This window comes from Aureococcus anophagefferens (genome assembly GCF_000186865.1).
Source record: "Aureococcus anophagefferens unplaced genomic scaffold AURANscaffold_45, whole genome shotgun sequence".
Lineage (NCBI taxonomy): Eukaryota > Pelagophyceae > Pelagomonadales > Pelagomonadaceae > Aureococcus > Aureococcus anophagefferens.
The window spans coordinates 88,900-100,706 of record NW_008705600.1 but is presented as its reverse complement, the minus strand read 5'-3'; the positions used below and the strand labels follow the sequence as shown (position 1 = coordinate 100,706).

The window sequence follows — 11,807 nt, the reverse complement described above, 5'->3', positions numbered from 1 at the left end:
GCGGGGCAATACCAGGTGCTCGCGGAGCTGCACGCGCGACGTCGGGTCGTAGCCGTCGGGGATCGTTGATATTTTCGCCTCGATGGCTCGGGCAGGTCATGGGGCAGGTCAAAGGCCCAAAAAGTCAACGATCCCCGCCAAACTCAGGCAGCAGGCAGCCCTTCGAGGGGTTCCTTAGAACAGGCGGCAGCCCGTGCGCAGCCAAAACGTGTTCCCAGAAGAAATCGCTTTGGGGAAGCGGTCTACGTACCCATTCGACCGAAGCGCCGCCACGGCGGGGCCCAACGGAGCCAGGACCCGGGGGTCGGAAATGGGCTGCCGAGGAGCTCAGACCGGATAATAGTCGCCTCGCCTCGAGGCAGCGTAGTCGCCTCCCCAGATACTTGAAGATCCCCTTGTCGCATCTAGGCACAGCTGGACAGGTGACGAGGACGGGTGGATGAGGTTTGCGCTGCCCTCGTCGACGTCGTCACTTGTCCATTCGCGTCGAAGCGCAAGTAAGCGCAAGTCGAAGCGCCGTCTCCGACCTTGCGCAGTCGCTTCCGACCGCGGGCACGCTTCCAGCCGAGGCATATAGCTCTAGCATATAGCCCCCGGGTTCGCGAAAATCGACGTCGAACTCGTCGAGTGGCGACCTCGCAAGTGACCTCGCCGAGTCCCGCTCTCCCCCTCGCGCGGGCGAACTCAGATGTACACCCGGCCGCTCGCGTGTACGCCCGCCCCCCTAGTCGTCGAAGACGGGCTTGGCCGGGAACTTCTCCGCGTCGTCGACGAGGATGTCCGTGATCTCGAAGGACGCGAGGTCGCCCAGGGGCGTGTCGAAGACGCGGTCGACCTGGATCCGCATGTCGCCGGCGACGAGGTCGAGGCTGACGACGCCGCCGCCGTTCGCGTTGAGGCCGCCGCGGCCCGGGTCGAGGGTCCGCGGGAACGCCGCCGTGACGCGCCCCGGCAGGCGGAGCTCGTGGATGCCGACGGACTCGTCGAGCGCGCCCCGCGTCGCCATGTCGCGCAGCCGGCGGTGGACGTCGTAGAGGCCCGTGCCCAGAGCGTCGCCGGCCGGCGCCGCGGCGCCGCCCGCGGGACACCAGCGCGCCAGGTCGCAGCAGGCGAAGGCCCAGGCGCCGCCGGTCGTTTTTTCGTAGGCGACGCGGAGCGAGAGCGCGTCGTCGGCGGCGCGCGCCCAGACGTCGACGACCAGCGCGTCGCCGTCGACGCGCGCGGTCGAGAAGGCCTCGCCGTTGGCCGCCGTGCCGCCGAGCTCGCCGCCGTCGCGGGCCTCGGCGCGGAAGGTCGCGGGCTTGAGCGTCACGGCGCCGAGCGGCGGCGCGGCGGCCTCCCGGGCCGGTTCCGCGGCGCCGTCGCCGAGCGAGTCGAGGACGACGAAGTTCGTCCGTTGCTCCGACACGGCGAGCGCCCAGGCGTCGTGGGCCGACGCGACGGTCGCGTCGTCGCGGCGCTCGAGGTCCAGTTTGGCGTCGAACGTCGCCGCGACGGCCAACGCGCGGCCCGCGGCGACGTAGCGCTCGCCGGCCCCGCGCCAGCTGCCCGCGAAGGCCTTCGTAAACTGGTCGAACTGCCAGCAGTCCTGGGACCGCCGGTTCACGCGGCGCCGCTCGGCGAGCGCCTCGGGCGACAGCGCCGCGTCGTCGACGGGCGGCGCGGACCGCGGCGGCAGGTACGCGAGGGACTCGCGCGCGACCCACTCGCTCGGCCAGTCCTCCCAGCCGATGAACTGCACGAAGGCCGCGCCGATGCCGCCGTCGGCGCGCGTCCGCAGCTCCAGCACCGTCGCGTCGTAGTACTGGCCGTGCTCGTCGGCGGCGGCGACGACCTTGCCCGGCGCGATCCACGCCGCGTCGTCGGGCGGCGGCACGAAGCCGTCGACCTGGCTCCTCGCGCGCAGCAACGCGGCGACGCGGGGACGAGGGGCGAAGGCGCCGGCGGCCGCCGCGAGGGCTGCGACGGCGACGGCAGTCGAAGCCATCGTGTGTGATCACGTGACGAGGTCGAGCCGGTCGAGAGGGCAGGTGCTGCCGCCGATGATGCGCTGTGTTGTCGCCGCGGCCGCGCTCACGGTCGCCGCGCACGTGTTGGAAGCGCTGCCGCTGGCCTGCGACGCCTTCGGCGCGTCCTGGAGGCCGGTCTGCGCGGCCGTCGCCGACAACGCCGTCCACGGCGCCGTCGGCTTCCTCGTCGCCGGCGCGGGCTCCTACGCCGCCGTCGGCGCGGTGCGGCCGCGGACCGCCGCCGCGTGTGCCCTCTGTGCGTGTCTCGTCGACGCCGACCACTTCCTGGCCGCGCGGTCGCCGCGGCTCTCCGCGGCGACGAGCCTCCCGCGGCGGCCGCCGGCGCACGCGGCGACGTTCCTGCTCGCCGCCGTTTTGCTCGCCTTCGCGCTCGGCCGCGGCCGCGCCGCCGCGCTCGTCTTCGCCGCCGTCGGCAGCCACCACGCGCGCGACGCGCTCCGGCGCGGCTTCGAGCTCGGCGTCCTGGGCAAACGGACGCGGCCGCTGCCCTGGGCGGCCTACGTCGGCGCGCTCCACGTGTGCGCCCTCGTCGTCGGCCTCAACGCCGCCGAGGCGCGCGTCCGCAAGGACCGCGGCGGCGACGCCGCGCGGCGGAGCCCCCTCGCGCGGACGTTCGCGGAGGCGAGGCGCGGGGCCTTCGACGTGTAACCCGGTGTTTTGTCTCGACGTCCCTACGTGGACCCCGCGCCCCGGGGAGCCGCGAGGCACAGGCGAGCGCTCCGTTATGACCAGCGGGGAACGCGCGCCGCGCGTTCGAACGGGCCGCGCCCGAACCGCGCGGACCGCCTCGATCGGCGGCGAATGTGTACAGCGTCGGCGGCGGCGCCGCGGCCCTAGAACCTGTCCAGGCCCCAGTCGCCGCCGTGTGGTCGGCTCGGCGGCGGGAAGTCGAAGGGGTCCTTCTCCGGGATCGCCTCCGGCTCCTCGGGGGGCATCTCGATGGGGATCGGGTTCAGCACGGGCTGCTTGCCGAAGACGTCGTCCATGACGCCCCGCGCGCCCTGCTCGAGGCCCCGCCCGAGGTTGCGCAGCAGGTCGCCCACCTGCTCGATGGGCTCCGGTTCGCCGACGTAGATCTTCCCGTCGCGCCCTCGTCGCGTCGCGCCCGGGGCGACGGCTGTCCTCGGCGGGGCGGCGGGGGCGAAGGCGAAGGCCGTCGCGGCGACCAGGGCGTAGAGGATCCGCATGGCGTCGCGGAAAGGCGAGTTCGAGGCGTCTGCCTCAGTTTTCGGGACACGAGGCGCCAAAAATGAGCTGGACGCCGTTGATTCTTGATGTCGGTTGACGCGTCACAGTTGATGATGCTGTTGCGAGGCGGCGGCCAGGCGGTCGTGCGTGTGGTGCGCGTCTTCCTGCCGAGGCTCCCCCCTGGAGGTGAAGGACGCCGGTAGCACCCTGGTGTGGTCCGTCGACGCCTCTAAGTTCCCAGGCTGGCGGCGCCTCGACGAGTTCGACATCACGGGCATGTAATGCTTGGCTCATCTGTCTCTTTATCATCAGGATTATTCCTCTGACCTGAGCGTTTCCGCGCTCCACCTCGGCCTTGAACTGGAGGTTGACAGCTTCGTCTGGTGCAGTTAGCTGACCGCGCATCGCGCGCGGCAACGACGGCGCTGCGGCTCTAGTGACCCATCCTCTAATAGCAGCATGAGCACGATACAAGTAGGGCGGAAACGAATTGCTGCCTTTTGCAACTCGCAAGTTGTGTCTCATGAAGACGTTATCAGCAATAACTAGGGAAAACTCTCTAGCCTATGAGAGTTGCGTGCCTAGTCTCGACCACACAGAGCTCCACTCTGACCCTACGTCCTTCGTATCAGGAGAAGGCGGAATGCTAAAGCAAGTCCAGGCATAGTAGGCTCCCGGACGGTGAGCGAGTCCTGCGAGGGCGGCGTGAGCATCAGCTCCCACAGGGCCACCTGCGCCGGCGGGATGCCCTTGATGTCGTCCCAGTCAAATCGCTGCGCCCCTCTCTCCCGATTCAGCCTCTAAAAATACTGAACTTCCTTGTCGCTATCGCAGCGTTTCTGCTCCACCTAGAACTGCCTGCTGAGGCGCCTCCGGGCCGTTCGCAAACATTGCGGTAACCCCCCCACTCCCCGAAGCCAGTGCCGGCGCCAATCTGCCACAGCTCGCAGTCGAGTATGGGCAGCAGCGCTGCCGTGCTCGCGCTGCTGCTGCTCGCACCACAAACAACGATGGGCAGCGGCCCTGCCATGCTCGCGCTGCTGCTGCTCGCGCCGAAACGACCGCGGCTCCCCCGCATGGCCGCCATCATCAACGCAAACAACACGCCAAAACGGCGCCGGGGCCTGCCGCCGCTGCCCACGGCGCTCGTCCGCGGCGGCCGGCGCGGCACGTCCCTCAAGGCCCCGCCGGTGGTCCAGCCGGCGCCGCGCCTGCCGATCGCGAAGGCGCTCGCGGCCTTCGCGGCCCTCGCGGCGTCCGCGACGCTCGCGCTGTCGCGGCTCGAGTGCTCGCTGCCGGACGCCGCGTGGCTCGTCGCCACGACGGCCACGACGACGGGCTTCGGCGACGTCGCGCCGATAACGCCCGCGGGCCGCGCCGTCTGCTGCGGCGTCGCCCTCGCGGGCTTCGGCCTCGTGGGCACGCTCGCCGCGCGCGTCGTCGACGACTGGGTCGCTCGGCAAAGAAACCCGGGCCGGCGGCGGCGGCGGTCCGGGCTCCGCCTCGGCCTCGCGGCGGCGTGCCTCCTCCTGTTCGGCGCCGCGGGGCTGCGGCGCTGCGACGGCCTCGCGTGGGGCGACGCGCTCTACCTGTCGGTCATGGTCGCGACGACGACGGGCTACGGCGACGTCGTCCCGTCGGCCGCGGGCCGGCCCTTCGCGGCGGCCTTTGGCCTGTTGTCCGCCGTGACCTTCTCGAATTTGGTCGGCGCGCTCGCCGTCGCGCCCCTCGAGCGCGAGCTCGCGGCCGCGCGGCGCGCGGCGCTCGTGTCGTACCCCGCGGAGCGGGACACGGGCGATTCGACGTCGCTTCGACGTGGGTGGTCCGCGCGCGCGCGCTCCAGAAAAAGCATCCAGGCTTCGAGAGCGCTCCGAGAGATCATCGCTCGTCCAAGAATGAGCCGAAACGAGCGCAACATGACCGAGATAGGAGCCTTTGGGCATGTCGCACTCTTTTCCCGCCCAGGTACCCGGAGCTCACGCCCGCGACGCTCGCGGAGCTCGCGCGCGGCGCCGTCGTCACGGACCTGGGGCTCTCCAGGAACTCCTCGAACATCTCCCGCGACGAGTTCACGCTCCTCCTCCTCGTGAAGCAGGGCCTCGTCGCGCCCGGCGACCTCGACGACGCGCACGCGCGCTTCGACGCCCTCGACGCGGACAAGACGGGCGTCCTCTCCCAGGCGGACCTGGACCTCGCCGGCGACGCGCGCCGGGACGCGAGCCGGCCCGCGCCGGGCGACGGCGCGAGCGAGCCGGCGGCGTAAGACGCGGTGTGCATCGCCTCGTGCGACGAGCGCCCCGGCGGGCGGGTTTGCGCCGTTCCACGTTAGAGCCGCGCGCGCTAGCGCCGGGGCTTCTTCGCGTCGCGCGTGGGCGCGTAGGCGTCGACGAGCTCGATCTCGCCCTCCTGGGACACGCGCGTGCGCTTGACCTGGCGGAGCTGCTTCTTCGACATGGACTTGACCGTGTGCTCGTTCGTGATGACCTGGTACCGCGCGTTCTTGAACTCGTTGCGCTGCTTCCGCGCCTTCTTCGCGTCGCGGTACTTCTTCGACTCGAGGATGCGCGCCTTGCGCTCCTCGACGAGCTCCGCCTCCTTCTCGCGGACCGCGCGCCGTTCCTCGCGGTCGGCGGTCTTCTCGGCCCAGGACTTGCGCGGCGGCCCGGACTTGAGCGCGGAGCTCCGCCGCGACGCCTTGGGCTTCCACGACCGCCCGCTCACGTTCCGCCCGGAGACGTCCGCGCCCCGCGGCGCGGCGGCGTCCGGCGCAGGCGCCTCGGCGGCGGGCGCCTCGGCGGCGGGCGCCGCGTCCTTGGGCGCCGCCGGCGCCGCCGCGACGGCGACGTCGCCGGCCGAGCCGGCGGCCCGCGCGACGCGCTGCGACGCCGCGCCGGACTTGACCTTGCGCAGGGCCGACGGGTGGCGAGACATGGCTGCGATGGAGGCGGGGAGCTGGCCTATCGCCTGCGGCAGCTCTAGGCGCTTCGCTTCACCTTGAACATTCTCTTGAACGTTGAACGATGAGCTGCCCCCTCACGATGGAGCTGCTCTCGTGAGACGCCTAAACACCATGCCGCGCCGCCGCGTGCGCCAGGCGCGCATGAGTCGCGCCGCGCTCTTCCTCGCGGCGTCGGCGGCGGCCCAGGCCCCGGTCAACGTCACCGTCGTCGCCCTGGCCCTGCCGGCCTACGGCGAGGCGACGACGCGCGTCTGGCGCGCCCTCGGCGTCGAGGGCCTCCACGTGGGCTGCGGGCCGGCGCTGCGGTCCGGCGCGCTGAACAGCGACCTCGCGAGCCCCGTCGCGGCCGCCGGCGTCGACGCGCCCTTCGTCGGCGTCGACGGCCTCGCGGGCGGCCGGCGCTACTTTTTGAGGCACGACGCGACGGAGCCGTTCCCGCTGCCCGACGGGGCCGTGGACTACGTCTACGCGGAGCACTTCATCGAGCACGTGCCCCGGTCGGGCGCGCTCGCCTTCCTCAGGGAGGCGCGGCGGCTCCTCTCGCGCGGCGGCGTCCTCAGGGTGTCGTCGCCCGACCCGGGGCCGCGAACGGGTGATGCAACGTCGCTTCAAGGTGATATTTCCGCGCGCGCGCGTTCCAAGAAAAGCATCCACGCGTCGAGCACGCTCCGAGAGATGATCGCTCGTCGAAAAATCAGCCGAAACGAGTGGGAACCGGCCGAGAGCGGAGCCTTTGAAGTCGGGCGTGTCGCACCCTTGTGCTGCCCAGGCCCGACCTCGCCGCGTACGCGGCGTCCTACCTCGGCGACGGGTCGTTCCTCGCCGCGCGCCACCGGCTCAACGGCGACCTCTTCGACCTGCCGCCGGGCGCCGCGACGCTCAACAACATCTTCACCGCCTACGGCCACGGCCGCGGCTACCTCTACGACTACGCGGAGTTTTTGGGGCTCCTCGACGAGGCGGACCTCGGCTGCGCGCCCGAGCGGGCGGCGTTCCGCGAGAGCCGACGCATCCCGGACGTCGCCGCGGCCTTCGATGGCCTCTCCCGGGCCCACGAGTCCTTCTACGTCGACGTTGTCTGCCCGCCGCGCGAGGACCGGCCGTCGTGACAAAAAACAACTAAATTCGCCCCACTAGGACTGGAAGGCGCGGTAGGACTTGATCGACGCGAGGCAGGCGCAGAGCGCCGTGAACTCGGAGAGCGGCGCGGCGAACTCGACGCAGTACGTGTCGGCCATGGTCCGCGCGAGCGTGAGGCACACGCGGCCCGCGCGGTCCGCCAACTGGAAATTCTTCGCGCTGGGCCGCACGTCGACGTCCTTGGGGAAGTGGAGCACCCAGCCCTCGCCGTCCCAGTGCACGGGCACGCTGGTGAGCCGCGCGAGGGACCCGTCGTCGCCGCCGAAGCGGAGGTGGCCGAGCGCGTCCGCGGCGTTCATCATTCCGGCGAGTGGCACGACGAGAGTTAGCGCCGGGGGCAGGGCCCGGTTCACGGGGTTCGGCGCGAAGCGCATCGCCGCCGCCGCGTCGGCCGACCGCGCCGGCGCGAACGTGTACCGCGTCGCCTCGAGGTCCGCGGCGACGGCCTTGCCCAGCAGCTTCCCGTCCGCGAAGACGGACCAGCCGCCCGCGAGAATGCCGAAAGGGCTCGTCGCCTTGGCTGTCAGGAGCAGCGCGCCGCGGCGGTCGTAGAGCGCGTACGCGCCGTCCTTTCGCACGAGCTGGCAGCGGTTCGGCGTCGCCGGCGACCGCGTCGAGAGAGCCAGCGCGTCGAACGCGCGCGCGCCGTTTCCGCGCGGCGACGGCGCCGCGCCGCGGTCGCCGATGAACATGGGGTTCACGAAGTCGTCGTCGCGGGTGCCCTTCTTGCCCATCTTCTTCGTCTTCGAGGTCTTGCGGTTGCCCTTGGCGCTCCGGGGGCTCACGGGGAGCTGCAGCGGCCCCGCGTTGTCGAGCGTGCTCGCGCCGTTGCCCATGGTGTCGGGTGTGTTTACGTTCGGAGAGCCCGCAAACTCTCCCAGGAACGCGCACTGGCCGGAAATTCGCGGCGCTAAATGGGCTGCCATGTTGACCTTCAACATGCCGTCTGTGGTAAAAGGTGGGACAGGCGCAAGCGCCGAGGCGGGCCGCTTGCCGCGCGACCATGGCCGCCCGGACCGAGGCCTGGAGGCGGAACGCGAACATCGGCGCGTCGTGCCTCACGGGCAGCGCCGTCATCGCGCTCACGAACCCGCTCGACTGCCTCAAGAGCCGCTTCCAGGTCGCGCCGCACAGCGGCGGCGGCGTCGCCGCCTTCGCGCGCGCGCTCGTCGCCGGCGACGGCCTCTGGCGCGGCCTCTGGCGGCCGGGCCTCGCGACGAACGTGTGCGCCTGCACGATCTCCGTGGGCACGCGGATCGGTCTGTACCCGACGCTCCGCGATTCGTTCGCGCCGGCCGAGGCGCGGCGGTCGCCGCTCTTCATGTACGCGTCGGGCCTCGCGGGCGGCGCGCTGGGCTACAGCGTCGCCGCGCCTTTTTTTTACGCGACGCGCGTCGCGCACGTGCGCGACCTCGGGCCGGGCCTCGCGACGCTCCGGCGCCTCGCGGCGCCGGGCGTACGGGCGCTCTGGCGGGGCGCGCCGCTCCTCGTCGCGCGCGGCGCGGTCATGTCCGGCACGCAGCTCGCGACCTACGACTCGGCCAAGGGCTTCGCCGTGGACCGGGGGTTGCTGGACGACGGGCCCGCGTTACATTGCGCCGCGTCGCTGTGCGCGTCGGTCTCGCTGACGACGGCCATGGTCCCGCTCGACGTGACGCTGACGCACTACCAGGCGTCGCCCCCGGGCGCCGGCGGCGTCGCGGCCTGCGCGCGGGGCCTCCTCGCGGCGCGCGGGCCGCGCGTCTTCGTCCGCGGCTGGCTGCCGCTCTGGGCGCGGTTCCTGCCGTCGACGGTGCTCACGTTCCTCATCTACGAGCAGGCGCGCAAGCTCCTCCTCGGCGACTTCCTACGCTGAGTAACTTGTAACTTGCGAGGCGAGGCCAAGTGCGAGACCCGCGACCCCCGGGACATTCCCCACAGACGACGCGCCACAACGTCCCTTAGGGCGGCCAGCCCCAGAGCCGGGCGTCGCCGTGGCCCATGAGGGCCGTCATGGCGGTCCGCCGGTCGTCCGCGGCCTCGCGCGCCGCGGCCGCGCGCTCGAGCCGCGCCGCGGCCTCGGCGAGGGACGCGGGCGCGAGGCGCTCCCGCGTGACGACGCCGACGCACCGGCCCCGGTCGACGACGGCCGCCGCGGCGAGGCCCAGCGCGGCGACGAGCGCCGCGGCGCGGTCCGCGCTCATGTCGCGCGGCAGCGCCAAAGGGCCGACGTCCGCGTGGGGCCGCAGGTCGACGATCCGCGCGGCGTCGCCGGGCCGCAGGCCGCCCGCCACCGCGCACGCCGCGGCGCGCAGGCCCGGCGCGGCGTCGCGGCGCCGCGCCGCGCGCGCGGCGCGCCAGCTCAGGGGCGGCGACTCGAGCGGCGCGTGCGCGGCGCCGTCGCCGAGGCCTGCGTGGAACTCAAATCTTCAACCCGACTTCAATATCAGCCGAATCGACTGCGATTTGACCGAGCTCGAGAGTTCTGAAGTTTGGTGGGGACCCCCCGAACCACACAGTCGATTTCCACACAGGCCTCGGCCCGCGGCGCGCGTCGCGACGAGGAGCAACACCGTCGACAAGGGCACCGTGCCGACCAAAGCCCCGTCGCCGTCGACGACGCAGTAGAAGGCCGCGGCCGGCGGCCGCCGCTCCGCGTCGAGCACGGCCGCCGCGAGCGTTCCGAGGGGCTCGCGCGGCGCGAGGGTCCGCGCGCCGCGGTCGACGACGTCGCCGACGTGGAGGCCGCCCGCCGCGACGCCGAAGCTGAGCGCGGCGCGGAGCTCGCCGTCCTCGGCGGCGGACCGGCTCCGCTTCGCCGCGAGGGCCCGCGCGGCGGGCCACGCGCCGAAGGCGACGCGGCGCTCGTCCTCCGGCGCGGCCGCGACGCCGCCGTCCGCGGGCGCCGGCGTGCCGCGCGCGAACCGGCGCGCGGCGACGTCCGCGGCGACGCAGGCGGCGAGGAGGACCGGGCCGAGCGCCGCGGCGTCGCCGCCGGCCTGGGCAGGACAAGGGTGATTCAACGTCGCTTCAACGTGAGTGTTCCGCGCGCGCGCGTTCCGAAAAAAGCATCCACGCTTCGAGACCGTTCCGAGAGATGATCGCTCGTCCAAGAATTAGCCGAAACGAGTGGAAAACGGCCGAGATAGGAGCCTTTGAAGTTGGGAATTTCGCTCTCTTTTGCTGCCCTGCCGCCGGCCTCGGCGACGGCCGCGGCCGCGAGGGCCGCGGGCACGCCGCGGACCGCGCCCGGGACCGCCGCCGCGGCGCCGACGACCGCGGCGACGCGGCCGTCGCCGCCGAGCGCGGGCGCGAGGCCCCGGCCCAGCAAGGCGCCCGCGGCGACCGCGGGCGCGACGGCGCCGCCCGGGAGGTCCAGCCCGCCGCACGCGGCCACCGCGGCCGCCAGCGCGACGGACCGCGCGAGCGCCGCGCCGGGCGCGAACGCTTCGCCGACGCCCGCGCTTAGCGGCGCGGCGCCCGGGCCCGCGCCGCGCCCGTAGGCGAGCGCGGCGAGCGCGCCGGCCGCGGCCGCGGCGTCGAGCGCCCGGAGCTTCGCCGGCAGCGCGGCCCGCAGCGCCGCCGCGCGGCGCGCGGCCGCGGCGACGCACGCGCCGCCGGCGCCGCAGGCCGCGCCGAGCGCGAGCGCCCGCGCGCCGTCGGCGAGCGCGGGCGCGGGCGCGCCCCGGAGACCGAGCGGGTCGCCGCCGAGGCCGCGCGCGAGCGCGGCCGCGGCCGCGGCGACGGCGCAGTCGGCGCCGTGGCGCCCGCCGCACGCCGCCGCGGCCGCGGCCGCCGCGGAGACCGGCGCGCCGAGGCCCGCGCCGAGCCCCGCGGCGAGGCCCGCGGCCGCGAGGCGCCGGTCCGCCGCGTCGCCGTCGCAGGACCGCCGGAGCGCCTCCGCGAGCCGCTCGAGCCCGTGGCCGGGCCGCTCCGCGCGGAGCGCCGCGACGACGTCGGCGCGCGCGCCGCCGCCGTCGTCGCCGAGGCCCCGCTCGCGGCCGCCGGCGACCGTCGCGGACGCCTCGAGGGCCCGCTCGACGACGGCGCCGCCGCCGTCCAGCGCGCGCGCCGTCGACCGCGCGAGCAGCGTCCCGAGCGCGGCGCCGAGCCTACGATGACGCGGCGATGGCGCGCGCCGATGCCCCGGTTCGAAGCGTCGGCGCCTCTCGGTTCGCGCGCTCTCGTCGAACGTCGCGCCTACTACAGTACCCCGCGGGGCGCCGCGCCGCGCTGGCCGAGGGGGACGACGAGGCCCAGGGGCAGGCCCGACGCGACGGCGAGGGGCGGGCCCACGGCGAGGCCGAGGACCGCGGCCGCCGACGCGTCGCGGGCCGCGCCGCGGCCGGCGAGCCGCGCGGCGAGCCGCTCCGCCGCCGCGGCGCCCCCCGCGGCGCCCGGCGCCGCGGCGGCGGCGAGGGCCGCGAGGGCCGCGGCGGCGGCGGCGCTCAGCGCGAAGGCGGCCCGCGCGAGCGCGCCGCGGCCCGCGGCGGCGGCCGCGGTCGTCGGCC

The 11,807-nt window shown here is 74.0% G+C and overlaps 2 protein-coding genes across 2 annotated transcripts in view; one reads left to right on the top strand and one right to left on the bottom strand.

The window, feature by feature from the left end:
- AURANDRAFT_72648 (hypothetical protein) overlaps positions 1 to 3,260 on the bottom strand; it is a gene marked incomplete at both ends in the record, with an annotated part of 9,327 nt that extends 6,067 nt beyond the window's left edge. The window contains 2 exons of the mRNA XM_009043154.1: positions 740 to 1,895; positions 2,871 to 3,260. Of these exons, the coding sequence (XP_009041402.1) occupies positions 740 to 1,895; positions 2,871 to 3,217 (1,503 nt within the window). The remainder of the gene's footprint in view (positions 1 to 739; positions 1,896 to 2,870) is intronic.
- Positions 3,261 to 4,228: 968 nt separating this feature from the next.
- On the top strand, positions 4,229 to 9,924 carry AURANDRAFT_67645 (hypothetical protein; the record flags this gene model as incomplete). Its single annotated transcript, XM_009043198.1, has 8 exons — positions 4,229 to 5,022; positions 5,184 to 5,477; positions 5,990 to 6,026; positions 6,313 to 6,740; positions 6,947 to 7,253; positions 7,333 to 7,548; positions 8,339 to 9,117; positions 9,831 to 9,924. The coding sequence occupies 8 exons, from the start codon at positions 4,229 to 4,231 to the stop codon at positions 9,922 to 9,924; spliced, it is 2,949 nt and encodes a 982-aa protein (XP_009041446.1).
- Between the last annotated feature and the right edge of the window lie 1,883 nt (positions 9,925 to 11,807).